Source organism: Eptesicus fuscus, chromosome 7 (assembly GCF_027574615.1).
Source record: "Eptesicus fuscus isolate TK198812 chromosome 7, DD_ASM_mEF_20220401, whole genome shotgun sequence".
NCBI classification, from domain to species: domain Eukaryota; kingdom Metazoa; phylum Chordata; class Mammalia; order Chiroptera; family Vespertilionidae; genus Eptesicus; species Eptesicus fuscus.
This window is the reverse complement of record NC_072479.1, coordinates 107,633,446-107,647,073: the sequence shown is the minus strand read 5'-3', so window position 1 is coordinate 107,647,073 and position 13,628 is coordinate 107,633,446. Positions and strand designations below refer to the sequence as shown.

The 13,628-nt window shown below is 61.0% G+C and overlaps 1 protein-coding gene across 5 annotated transcripts in view; it reads left to right on the top strand.

The window, feature by feature from the left end:
- BRD1 (bromodomain containing 1) overlaps positions 1-13,399 on the top strand; it is a 41,326-nt gene extending 27,927 nt beyond the window's left edge. For 2 of the 5 annotated variants that reach the window (XM_054719655.1, XM_054719654.1), the window contains exons 8-13: positions 1,302-1,406; positions 9,446-9,581; positions 9,940-10,067; positions 10,971-11,080; positions 11,249-11,403; positions 12,056-13,399. In XM_054719655.1, coding sequence (XP_054575630.1) covers positions 1,302-1,406; positions 9,446-9,581; positions 9,940-10,067; positions 10,971-11,080; positions 11,249-11,403; positions 12,056-12,239 — 818 coding nt within the window. In that variant the 3' untranslated portion in view covers positions 12,240-13,399. Of the gene's footprint in view, positions 1-911; positions 1,407-9,445; positions 9,582-9,939; positions 10,068-10,970; positions 11,081-11,248; positions 11,404-12,055 lie in introns of those variants that run through there. The other 3 variants (XM_054719653.1, XM_054719652.1, XM_054719656.1) reach the window with 2 other exon arrangements.
- The last annotated feature ends 229 nt before the right edge of the window (positions 13,400-13,628 follow it).

Genomic DNA, 13,628 nt, shown 5'->3' with positions numbered 1-13,628 from the left:
TGGGCCCTGCACGGTGCGCAGCTTTTCAGCTTTCGTTCTGAAAATGAACTTGGGGTTCAAGTGTTAACTTGACATCTTTCAAGTGGCTTGGAGGACGTCCAGGGTCAATACAGGAAGAAGAATGTATCTAGATGCCAGATGCCACTTGGGGTCATTAAATAGCTCCTCTTGGCTGTAGGTCACGAGCTCTGTGGACGGCGCTCATCCCTGTGGGTGTGGCCTCGCGCACGGCCAGCCTCCAGGGCTGAGCTGGTGTTTAGAGCGCTTGTTGCGTGTGGAAACATGAAGCCTCGGTTAAAATGGTTAAAATAGTCTTCTTCTTCCCAAAGGTGGTATTTATTTTAAAGTCAGATTTAAAGAAGAGTTACACGTAGCATTTCGGGATGTGGCTGGCATAGGAGTGAAGTGTGTGCTGAGAACTGAGTGGGAGGTTCCTCCCCGTCCTTAATCGCTCACAGCCCTTCAGCATTGCCTGCTTTTGGCACCGACTAGGGCAGCCTGGGCAGCGGTGGGTGTGAGTGTTTGCTTCCGTGTGCCCAGCTCTGGGCGAGGCCGGGGCCCCGGGCGGGCATGCCCACTAGGCCCTCAGCTGTGTGCGCTTTCTCTTCTCAAGGTAAGTGAGCTGCGGCTGCGGCTGCTGGCGTGCACCCCACTGATGTGCTCAATGTTGGCGAATGTGAAGTCATCTCCCAGGTGTTTCCAGAGGCCAGGGTGCCAGGGCACCCCCGCCTGTGGGGTAGGGAGCCCCCCGATGGGACCCCACAGCCCTCACTGCCCGCAGGGAGTTGTGTGTGATGCTTTGTTTCCTTAATTGAATTAGTATTTTGGTGGACTTCACATTTACAGTAAGTTTTATAATAGATTTTATAATTACCAGTTTTCAAAAATCACTTTATTTATAATTTTTTCAGGAGATAAATCTCCCCCTAAACTTGAACCATCAGATGCATTACCTCTTCCTTCAAACTCGGAGACTAATTCAGAACCACCAACCCTCAAACCAGTAGAACTCAACCCAGAGCAGAGTAAACTATTCAAAAGAGTCACATTTGATAATGAATCACATAGCACTTGCACTCAGAGCGCCCTGGTAATCGGACACCCTGCAGAGCCCACCCTCGCCTGTAGTGGCGCTGCGCCGGCGGCGGCCTCCGCGGGGGCGGAGCCAGCAAGCGATGTAAACAGACGCCCTTCTGTTCTCTTCTGCAAATCGAACAGTGTAAGCCCCCCAAAGTCTGCCAAGAACACTGAGACCCCGCCAGCTTCTCCTCAGCTAGGGACCAAAACCTTTCTGTCTGTAGTCCTTCCGAGGTTGGAGACTCTTCTGCAGCCAAGAAAAAGGTCGCGAAGCACCTGCGGCGACTCCGAGGTGGAGGCGGGGTCCCCGGGAAAGCGCCTGGACACAGGTAAATGCTGCGGGCTCTCGCCTGCCCTTCTCTTCTCCGGGGTCAGAGGGCAGAATCGTGGGAGTGCACCCAGCTGTGGTATTTCAGTCCACTGTCCACAGTCCTCTTAATTTCCAGATGAGAAGACAGATGGCGCATTTTTTCTTAGAAAACCCCTAACTTGTAGGTCTGAGGGTGCATTGCGGGGTGGCTGCTGGCCACATGGGCCTGGGTGGGCGGTCCCGCTCCTCCCTCAGCGTGTGCACTGCGGGAGAGCCGAGGGGCTCATTTGCATGCCGTGGGCTGGAAGGAGGCGCCTGAGCGCTCCTGCAGCTGAGTCTGTGTCACTGAAATGTCCCCTGCGGGGCTCCACGATGGCTGTGCCTCTGGGAGGCGCTGTTCTGTGTCTGACACGTCCGGCAGGAGGTGTGTGAACAAGCTGGTCCATCCCGTGGGTTCTGTCTTGGACCAGAGCCTGGTCTGTGTTTCTTACTGTCCACCTGGTGCGTCCAGACAAGGAGAAGTGTGCTCTCTTGGCCGTCCTGCTGTCGGGGCGCCTTCTCAGCTCAGCTGGAGGAGCAGAGGCCGGGTGGGGCGGGCCATCGGCATCCCGAGCCTTCCCGCAGGGTGCGGTGGAGGGCCGTCCCTGCACCCATCCATCCGTTCTTCCATCCATCCATCCATCCACATCCACCCACCCACCCACCCACTGCACGCGCCGAAGGCGCACGAGGAGGAGGAGGTGCAGCAGGTGCTTCGGGGGCCGTCCTGCACTCAGCAGACGCTCCTTGTTGCCAAAGTCACTGCTTGTGAACGTCGTTGGAACGTAGGGAACGTTCACACATTCCATAGACATTCTCTACCCACGTCCCTCTCTTCATGGTTGACACCAAGTGGGAGTTCTTTAATAATTTGTGAAAACCATCGAGTGTCTGAGCCACACAAGCTCCTCAGCGTCTCTCAGGGCAGGTGAAGGACGGCGCGCGCTGCGGTGCGTGGGGCTTCCCTCCTGTGCCCTGGCCTTGTGTAGGGACCTCAGGCGGCTTGTTTGCAAGTGTTCTGAGACGTGCTCGGAGGGCAGTCGCTGAGTGTCGTGTTTCCGCTTGGCAGTGGCTCCGGGCGCCAGGCCCTGCCTTTGGCTCTGGGGTCTGGGGCGCCCATCCCACGCCACACCCTCTGCCTGCCACCCAACTGCAGCGCCTGTGCAGGGCACTGCTGGTCCAGCACCCACTGAGAAGCTGGTGACCAGAAGGCCGGCCGGCCGGCCCCGCAGTGGCCTCACCTGACCTGGGGGGTCTGGCTGGAGCTGTTGCCACCTGTGGGCCTCCCATCGTTGGCGAGGGCCCGCCAGCCGGCATTCGTGGCATGCAGGGCTCTTGCACTCGGTCACCGGCTGCCCCTCCCGCTTTTCCACGTCTGAGGGGAGGGTTTTGCACAGGCGACCGTGGCCGGGGAGGAGTGTGTGCCCTGTGCCCTGTGCCCTGACTGAAACGCGGTCTCTGCTTCTCATTCCGAGGGGCGTAGTCAGTGGACGTGCGATGAGGCCTTAGCTCTGGAGCCTCAGTAGCTCGTGGGCAGAGTGCCGGCCAGCGGTGCCCACCCGGCCATTCGGGCCTCGCCCACTCGGGCTGCGGCTCTGCACCTGGATCTCTGGCTCCAGCTTGCAGCCTTCGCAGTCGGGACTGGAAGTACCCCGGTCCTCTGATCGTCCCCCACATTTCACCAGCGCGCTCGGCCTGCCGTGTAGGGAGTCTGGGTTCCACTGTGCTGCAGGGTTTCCAAGTTAGAGTGCAACTGAGGCGTTCATTCAGGACGCCGCCCCGTGGGCTCCGTGGGAAGCGCCGCGGGAGGCGTGGGCTGCTCTGGCCTCCAGGAGGGACAGCACACCCGCCTCAGCTCCTCCCCGTCCGCAGAGCTCTACTCTGCTGGCTCCTCTCTTCCGTGGCCACTGGCTGGTTGTAGCAGTGACCCCACTTGTCTCTCCTCCTGAGGTTCCTGCCGCGTGATTCCTGTGTGCACGTGGGGCGGGGAGGGAGAGGGACAGAGGGGAGAGGGACTCTTCGCGTCCTTAGCCGTTCAGGGCAGCGGCTGCTCTGTTGATGTCTTCAGTCAGACTAAGTGGCTTTTTCACTGTTTTCCAGGTTCTCATTTAACTACTAACATGCTGGGTAGTTCACTCTTGGGATCCTAATTATTTTCTCTTGCTCAACTTGGATGGAGTTCGGCCAAGTGGTCATTTGGAGCGCAGGGAGATGGCTGCATCTTGATTTCACATAATTCTTTGGATGTCATTGGAAGCATCAGCCCACCCACCCTCCAACACTAACACCGGCACGTGGAGACCTGCCCCCTAAGTCAGAGCCCGGCGCGGGCTCAGCTGGCTGGGACGCCGCCGTGGGCCTCCCTGGGGACAGGTGTGAGCCTTCGAGTCAGTCGTGGCTCAGATCACCTCTCGCATCCAGAGGACTCACTGGACAGATGCCGATCGCATCCTCAGCAGGCACAGGACCGGGCCCGACAGGACCCGCGTGCGCCACCTGACAGCCAGGAGACCCGGTGCTCACCCTGTCCCTCTGTGTCCTCCCGCCCGCCCTCCCCTTTCCTGCCGGTTCTCCTGGCCGTCCCGCTCAGGGAGGAAGCCCAGCCTGGGAGAGCGGCGGCCTGTGCCTGGTGCCCGCGCCTGCTTCCTGTGCCACGGCGTCTCGTGGAGCTGTCTGGGCACAGCAGGCGGTTGGGATCTTAACGTGCTGTTTTCGGTATCTATTGGGAGGTTGAGACACACAAATGCAGCTCTCGGGCTGAGAGTAAACGTCAGGGCTGCGGACAAGGTGATGGGCTTGCCCCACCGCTCATGAGGCCGAAGCAGGTGCCCCGCCCGGCCCGCGGAGCTGGCCCCAAGTTGGACCCCACGTTGTGCTTCGGGGCCGCGAGGCAGCCTGGGAGGAATGCTGGTGTCCGCAGCCACTCTTCCTTTGCTTTTGCCTCATCAGCTGCCACCCAGAAGGTGTTTTTTTAATTTTTTAATCTTAATACCTTTTTATTGATTTCAGAGAGGAAGGGAGAGGGAGAGAGAGAAACATGAATGATGAGAGAGAATCATTGGTTGACTGCCTCCTGCACTCCCCCTACTGGGGATTGAGCCCACATCCTGGGCATCTGCCCTGACCAGGAATCGAACCCGGGACCCTACAGTCTGTAGGCTGATGCTCTATCCACTGAGGCACACCAGCCAGGGCCAGAAGGTTCTTTAAGGCGCAGTGCTGCGTGGTGGGTGGGTCTGGGCTGTCATATCTGGGCTTGGGGTCCCTGGCCGTGCAGGCTGTTCCGACCGAAGGCCTGGCCTTGGTGAGCTTACTCTGCAGAGTCGCCTCAGTCGGCCCATGGGGCACCTCTTCCGCATGCGCCTGGGTGCGCCCCGGAGGCCTGGAGGGGGTGGGGGCGCCCGGCCAGGGCGCCTCAGCTTGGCCAGGCCTTTGCGGGCAGAGGAAGGCTTGTCTCAGCTTTGTCTCCGTGACCCCCGGTGGCCCTGGGCACGGTGCTGGGTGGAGGACACTGGCCGGGTTCGAGAGCCGCCCTGTCTTGTTCCCTAGCGCACTGACTTGACCTGCAGCCTTCAGAACGCCCTCGTGTTGCGTCGGCTCCCCTGGCCACATGGTTGCTGCAGCTCGGGCCGGCCCTCCTGTCTGCAGACCTGCAGAGCCTGCCTGACTGCGTGTCATTCCGTGTCCTTGCAGGGTCTCCGAGGCCCGGCCTGGCTGCTGCCCAAGCCACAGGGGGCGGGAAGGGCTGCCCAGGGCGCCCCGTGGAGAGTGAAGGTGCTCAGGGACACTTCTCGGGAAGAACGGGGGGGCGGGGTGCTTGTCCCCGGCTGCGTGTCCCCTGTCCTTGGGAAGATGGAAAGGAGATGCACTCCTTCTCGTGCCTCAGGCTGAGGCCTCCCCACCCCTCAGTCTTCCCCCGAGTGTCACCCGGGAGCCTGGCTTTAGGCTGTGGTCCCCAAGCACCTCGTCTGCTGTGGACACCCGAGTGTGGGCTCGCCGTGGGTCTAGGCGCTGGGCTTCTCTGTCCCGGACTCGCCTCTGCTTGGGCGCCTACGCGGTCTGCCCTCGGCCAGCTGCTCCTGTGCTTCCCCGGCAGGCTCCCCGCTGCAGGGCCCAGCCTGCTCGCTCCACGCTGGAGCTCTCCCCGGGCCTCTGGGAGCTGGCCCGGTGGAACTTCCATCATGGCTTTGAGAGGCCGGGCCCCGCCGTCCTGCTTCTCTGCCTGGAAGGGCGGCATCAGCTCCTTGTCGGGAGGAGCGAATGGCCGAGGTCCCAGGCGGGAGAGGCAGGGCGAGGCCGTCAGCTCCACGCCGTCGCTGCAGGCAGAGACTGGGGCTGTGTGTCCAACGTCGGTCTGTTGCCACAAGGTGTGTTTGGACCAGGCCCGGGTCTGGTGATGCTGAGGGTTTCCTCCGAGGCCACAGGTGGTGGCCTGATTCCCGTGCTGGTCCCGGGCCCGGATGTGCGCCTGTGGCTGTGGCCCCTTCTCTCACCTCGGATCTCACACTGGGCTCCGTCCATCGGTCCATCCATCTGGGCGGCCGTCTCTGACGTGCTGAGTTGAGGGTCATCCTGGACAGTGCCTCTGTGCCTCCTGCCGCCTGGAGGACCCTGAGGGGGAGGCAGGACGTCCGTCCCCTGCTCTCCGTGCCCCTCGGGTGTGGGCTGTCGTCGGTCTGCATCTCATGCGGCATCAGCTGCCTTTCCAACATGGTTTGGTCGCCGCATGCAAATGTCAGATTACAGAATGAGCCTAACACCCAACAGTCTGCAGTTCCTGCTTATCAATCTGAGCTAGTTTTAAAGGCAAAAGGACTAAGTGATTTTACAGCCAGTGGGGTTGGTCCACGCAGGGCAGCAGGTGCCTCAGGTTCCGTGGGAACAGCAAAGCTCACTCCCTTCCTGCCCTTGGACTTCTCAGCTGCCGTCGGGTTACTCGTCTCCCTTATTTAAAAGTAAGTCACGTGCGCTGAGCAACTACGGAAAAGCGCACAGGCACATCTTAGGGACACGGGACGAGGGTCCAGACCCCCAGTAAAACAGGGGTTGCCATAAAGTGACCCACATGAATGCTTTGGTCCCAGGCCCATAAAGACAGTTTGCCTCACACGAGTCTATTAAATGTGTAATAGCGTTAAGTCTAACAAAACCACTGTGCATCCCTTCACTAAAACACTCAGTCAAGTCAGCCACCATCTGAGCCGCTGTCTGTGCTGGAGGGTCTCGCGTGGTGGTGATGGCGGCTGACTGTGAGGCGGTTCCCGGAGCGGGGGCGGCTTCTCAGAGTGAGACAGCAGCGACGCTCTCCGCACAGCCGACGACTCCGCGGCCTCCCTGCAGCTGCAGCGTCACCCACAGCCTCTTTCAGAACTGCAGCCAGTCCTCGAACCCGGCACTGCTCTGTCAGTCACGCTCACGTCACACTCTCAGTCCTCTGTCGCCATCTCACCGTCCTCACAGCCTCGTCACAGGGTGGGCTCCGTCTCCAGAAACCCCTCTCTCTGCTCCTCTGCAAGCACCGCCTCATCACTCAGCTCTGTCCTGAGTTTGCAGCGATTCCGCCCGTCCTCAGGCTCCACTTCCTGCTGCTCCTCCTGTGCAGGCACTTCCTCTCGGAGGTCTGGAGCCCTCAGATCGGCCACGAGGCTGGATCGGCTTCTCCCCGACTCCTGTGAATGCCTCCCAGGAATCACTAAGGGTCTCAGTGGCAGCGAGGGCGGGGAGACCTTTTCCATTGATTTTGCCCCGATCCATCAGGAACCACCACGGCAGCGATAGCTCATAACTGTGGTTCTTCTTCACAAGGAGACTTGGGAGTCCAAGTTAGTCCTTGACCCAAGAGCGGCAGGAAGGCATGAAAACAGCGTTCCTCTGGCCCCTCCCCACCAGCGCTCGTGGTGACCAGGCGCCTTGTCGCGAGCGGTAGGTTACGAAGAGCCCTGTTTTCTGAGCAGTCGGTCTGCACGGGCTCACACTGTCCAGTGAGCCGTGTGGCACATTCAGACACAGGTGGAGCAGATGGAGCCTCACTCCCACGGGCCTGGATTTTCTAAATGGGAAGTGAGCACTGGCTCCAGCTTAAAGTCACAGCTGCATGAGCTCCTAGCAAGAGCCGCCTGTCCTGTGAGGCCAGGCGCGGACCTCCTCTCAGCTGTGAACGTCCCGGGTGGCGGCTCCTTCCCAACGGAGGCCTGTCCTCCACCCTCGGAGGCTGGTAGGAACCTGCTGAGTGGCCCCTCCACGAGGCACCCGAGCGGCCCTTCTGCACAACTCGCTGCAGCTCAGCACCTGCTGCCTCCCGGCACCTCCTCCAGCTCACGACCAGCCTCCACACGTTCCTTCCGCAGCCTCCTCCCCTGTCAGCCTCACAGGGTGGGAGAGAGTCGGGCCTGGCCCTGGAGTAGGCTTTGGCTGGAGGGAGCCCTGGCTGTGTGGCCCTCTACCCAGAGCACGGACCCTGTCTCCTCACCAGCAATAGGCTGTTCCCTCTTATCACGCGTGTTCGCTGGAGCAGCACTTTAATTTCCTTCCAGAACTTCTTGGCGTTCACAGCATGCTCGCTGTTTGGTGCGAGAGGCCTCGCTCTCAGCTTCTCTTGGCGTTGGACAGGCCTCCCCGAGCTGGTCGTTTCTGCTCTTGATTGAAATGAGAGGTGCAGCTCTTCCTGCACGGCGCCACCTGGAGGCCGTTGTGGGGGCTAGGAAGGGGCCTGACTTCCGTCTTGTCGTGTCTCAGGAAATAGGGGCCCAGGAGAGCAGTGCGAGCACAGCATTTCTCAGTCAAGTTCTTGGTCTCATGGGGCAGTTTGTGGGCCCCAAACAATGACAGGAGTGAGGTTAAGGGTCACTCATCACAGAGCACACGACCAGTGATGACAGTGACAAGGTTTGTGATATTTCGAGAATTGCACTGAGCACCGGCTGTTGGGGAAGTGGTGCCAGGGGGCTGGCGAGATGCAGGGCTGCACACGCCTTCGGTTGGTGGAATCGCAGTCTCTGAAGCGCAGTGAAGCGAGGTTGCTTTGTGAAGCGGGCGAGAGCCCTCTAAGCTGACCGCCCACTTCACACCGTTGTAAAGAAACGGCTTTTCAATTTTTTAAGCGTGAGGAGTGGGATTCCTTTTTTGGGAAAAAATATGCACAGTCCTTGGTGTCACATGGGAGGGAGCCCGGCTGGGTCTGCGGTGGGGACACGGGTTATGCGGTGAGGGGTGACGTCGGTGGCAGGGACGTGGCCAGTGTGTCTGGGAGGCAGGCCAGGGGCGCGGCTGTGAGGCGGCCTGGCCTTGTGACCACTGCTTCCTGGGAGTGCCCCCCTCCACCCCCCCCGCTTTTAGCAGGTGCCTTGGTCTGTTGTAACGTGTTCTTGAGGTTCTTGATACTTTCCTTTTGAAAGTTTTTTTCCATCGACTTTCCGTTCCCATTTGAAGTTCCACCGTGTGACGTCGCTCTTGGTGGTCTGGCTCCTCAGCCAGGTCCTGGCCGGCCTGGCCCTCGTGCCTGGTGCAGACACAGCTCGTCCCAGCCTACACCGGAGGGACATGCGTGTGGTCCGCCCGCCTGGGAGCGAATAGCATGCCTGTTCTCTGCTTGGTGGAGCCTGTTTCACACGTGACGTTAGGAAGAGCCCCTCTGAGACCAGCGCCCCTGAGCGAGAGGCTCTGTCAGCCTTTGTGTCACTGCGCAGGCCCTGCTCCTGTGCCGTAGGCCCTGCTCCTGTGCTGCAGGCCCTGCTCCTGTGCCGTAGGCCCTGCTCCTGTGCCGCAGGCCCTGCTCCTGTGCCGCAGGCCCTGCTCCTGTGCCGTAGGCCCTGCTCCTGTGCCGTAGGCCCTGCTCCTGTGCCGTAGGCCCTGCTCCTGTGCCGTAGGCCCTGCTCCTGTGCTGCAGGCCCTGAGCTAGGGCTGGGGTTTGGGGTGACAGCCTCCACGCTGTCATAGATGAGACATCAGATTCCGGTTTGGGGGCAGTTCGCGCTTGGGCAGCGGCTCTGGCCGCAGAGCTCAGCCACTGTGTCTTTGCAGGTCTCACCAATGGCTTTGGGGGCGTGAGGAGCGAGCAGGAGCCGGGCGGCCTCCCCGGGAGGAAAGCCACGCCCCGGCGCCGCTGCGCCTCCGAGTCCAGCATCGCCTCCAGCAGCAGCCCGCTCTGCGACGCCAGGTGGGCCGGGGGTTCCCGAGTCACACGGGACCTGTTTTGTGGGCCTTAACCGAGAAGTGGGATGACAGGTCCATGGGAGTACAGGTCTTAACCTTTTGCACTCGAATGTCGAGTGTGACTCGACACGGTTAGCATTAGAATAAAGGAATCGAGAAAAAAGCAAGCGAGTGCAAAGGGTTAATGGGTAGTTAGTGATACTTTCCCTTACCAAGTCTTGCGTGTAACGGCGTGGTGGTGAGCACAGCCACTTTGTACCTGGGCTGCACTCCCTGCTGGCGGGCCCAGCTCCCTGGGGGGATGGGGGGGTGAGGGCTGTGGCTGCAGCGGCGCCACCTGACCAGCCTGCGCTCCCCTGCAGTTTCAGCGCCCCCAAGTGCGGCCGCGGCAAGCCTGCCCTGGTGCGCAGGCACACGCTGGAGGACCGCAGCGAGCTGATCTCCTGCATCGAGAACGGAAACTACGCCAAGGCGGCCAGGATCGCCGCCGGTGAGTGCAGCCCAGGCCCCTGTGTGCCCCTCTGCCAGGCTAAAGGCAGCAGCTGGGTGTGCCCGTGGACACGTGTCTGCTTCCCAAGTGCCTCCGAGGGGACTTGGTGCACCCTGGCCTCTCCCGGAAAGGCCGGCTTTGGCGCCGAGCGAGGCGGTGCGCCGAGCACAGACAGGCCTGCGGGCGCTGTGGGGAAGCGACGCGTTGGTCCTGCATGTCGCCCTGTGTGGGTGCTCGGCCCCAAGTGGTTCCTGTCAGACCCTGATAGGCCGACGGGCTTTGTTTAGGCTCATGTGTGACCTGCAGCCAATTGTGAGGCTGCGGGCGGGGTGGGGGTCCCCCAGCTTTCAGTGTCTAGAGGCGGCTCGGGGTCAGGTGGGGCAGTGCGCTGTGCTGTTGGGATGGAGATGCATTGGCACTGTGGGTGGAGGTGGGTGGCAGTCAGGAGGGTCTGAGCAGAGCAGCGGTCAGCCCTGCTGCATGGAGAGGGGCTGGGGACACCAGGATGTGGGTGTGGGCTCCAGGGATGTTCTGAGGTCAGACCAGGCTCCCTGCTGGTTGAGGGTGTGAGGAGGGTGGGGAGGGCGCCAGGGCTGTGGTTTTGAATTAAGGGTGTTGGTTCCAGAGGGGCCCTGGGGACCTCCCCTGAGAGGGGGGCATGAGGGCGGAGGTGAGGGCTCAGCGGAGAGAGATGGTGGGAGCCTGGAGGTCGGAGCCTCAGGTAGGGTTGGGGTGCGTGGAAACCCCGGGCCAGACTGTGGGTAACGGTGTCAGGGTGCCGGGGCCTCAGGCCCCCTCAGCCAGGGCGGTGCCCATGCCCACCGTTCCTGGTGCTGTCGCTGCACGGGGAGACGCGCACCCTGCGGGGCGCTGCGGGGCTCACCCTCGCTCCCTCTCTCTCAGAAGTGGGTCAGAGCAGCATGTGGATCTCCACGGACGCCGCGGCCTCCGCGCTCGAGCCCCTGAAGGTGGTGTGGGCCAAGTGCAGCGGCTACCCCTCCTACCCCGCCCTGGTGAGCCGGGGCACGGGGCGGGCGGCACGGCTGTCCCCTGCGGGCAGGGCAGGCGTCCACGGGCCCCTGTCCGGACACCCGTGTGGGGGAGGGGCGGGAGAGCTCCCTCACCACCCACCTCGGGGTGCAGCGCCAGCGCTTGGGTGTGACCCCCTGTCCCCCCGGCAGATCATCGACCCTAAGATGCCACGCGTGCCCGGGCACCACAACGGGGTCACCATCCCAGCCCCGCCGCTGGATGTGCTGAAGATCGGCGAGCACATGCAGACCAAGGCGGACGAGCGGCTGTTCCTCGTCCTCTTCTTCGACAACAAGCGGAGCTGGTGAGTGCCGGCGCCGGGAGCACGGGGCCCAGGCTTCCGTTTCTTACCTGTGGGTCCCCCGAGTCCTCCCAGCCCTCAGGTGGGCCCGGCCCTGGGCATTCTGCCCGGAGACACCGCCTCGGCCCCTCTGAGCGCGGATGAAAGCTCGCGGTGCTGTCGGCAGCGCCCGGGCAGCGGCAGGGTTCCCCGACCTCAGCACTGCAGCCCCTCTGCCCGCAGCTGCCGGTTGGCGCCCGCCTGGGGGTGCAGGGCCTGCTGGCACCTGGGGGCTGTGGCTGGGCACCCACCAGCATCGGCATGTCCGGCTGGATTGGGTTTGGGTGTCAGGCTGGTGGGCCTGGGTGGCCACTGGGGAGGGACGTGGAAGGCTGACGGGGCCTCCAGGACACGGGCCTCCTGGGAATCATGGAGGTGCCACCCGGTTTACGTGAGGGTCTGGTTGTGCCCCCGCCCCGCAGCCCCCAGCTGACCGGGCCGGCCACCGACAGCCCTGCTCCGGCGTTCTGGAGGGGCCCCTCGCGCACCCTGACGCCCGGGCACCCTGACTTCGGGGTCGCGTCAGCAGGGCTCTGCGTGGTTAGACTGACGTGACGCGTGGCGAAGGGAACGTGCCCGCAGCTCTCACTGTTGCCGTCTCTTTTCTTTTAAAAAGGCAGTGGCTCCCTAAGTCCAAAATGGTCCCCCTTGGCATCGACGAGACGATAGACAAGCTGAAGATGATGGAGGGGAGGAACTCGAGCATCCGGAAGGCCGTGAGGGTCGCCTTCGACCGCGCCATGAACCACCTGAGCCGGGTGCACGGCGAGCCGGCCAGCGACCTCAGCGACATCGACTGAGGCCGCGTGTCCGTGTTGATAGCTGTACATGTTGTATATCGCTCAGACCTAACTTATTCTGGTGTGGACGTGGCTCTTCCGTCTGTTCCGGGGCCGGGGCTTGTTTCCAAGTTTTCTGTGAAACATCCCGTCTGGGCGCGGCGGGCGCGGCTTCCGTGCGACTCTGCCCGGCACAGGTCGCCGGAGGGTGCTGCTGGCATCACTTTCTTTGATCCATAGCTTTTTTAAAAAAGACTTTTGAATGTTTAATAAATTTGTAAATCATACTCTTTACGCAGAGTACCTGTTATTTAATAAGATGGGATGTAAATTTACAGTGACAAATGTGTATTTTAAGAAAGAAAATGACATTATTTTGAGTGGTACTTTGTGGAAAGAGGCGGAGAGTAAATTTCTGCCGTGTACATCACCTGCGAATCACCAAAAACACTCCGCGCCCTGCGGCGGGGCGGGCGCGTCCCGGTGCTGCGTCTGCCGGTCCTCCGCCGCCCGCCGGCCTCCGGCCTCCGGCAGCCCGGGGGGCCCGCGGATTATTTATTGTAGAAAGTGTATTCACTGCTTTATAATGAGAAATAAATTTGCAAAAGTATATTGATAGCATTTTTATACAGGCACACGGACGGGCGCCGCCCGCGCGGGCTGCTGGCTGTACAGACTGCGTGTTCTTTGGTTTGTACCTTGTCCTGTTTACAGCGAGGGGCTTTCTGTAACTTGTTTTGGTTTAGAACACTTTGGTAGCAATAGAAACTTTGGATACATTTTGTATGGTACCTGTGATGTACATAGAATTAGTACTTTATTTTTATTTTTAAGAGGTAAAGCATTATGTTAGGGGAAAAGGTAGGGTGGGTTTCCAAATTCCATTTTTTTATATTAAAAAATAAAGTCAAGATTTGGACGGTGTGGCCATTTCATTCCTACGTCCCCAGAGTGCTGGCGGGCAGGCGCCTGGAGGCTGGCGGGCCTGGGCCCCGGGCCTGTCCCCACGGCGCATTCAGGCACCGCCCCTGCGTTGTCATGGCATTATTTATTATTTCAGCTGATCACATTTTCATTTTGAACTGGCGGTCTGAGGTTTTTAAATGTTTCTCCTTCCAGTCTCCGTTGTTTGTGACATCTCCACAGAAACTTGAAAATAAATGTCTTCCTTTGATGGCTTTGTCCTGTGTCTGGCAGACGCTTTATCTGCTGTGTTCCTCTCGGGGGCCTGCTGGGGCGAGCCAGGGCCGTGGGCTGCGCAGGTGCCCTCCACAAGGCGGCGGGCGGTGCCGTCACGTCACGGGGTCTGAGCGCGTGGGGTGGTGACGCTTGGAGCTTGTGGCATCAGCTGGGCTCAGGCCTCGGACCGGCTGCAGCGGCTGGCCTGGCGGGATCTGTTGTCCTGGGAGA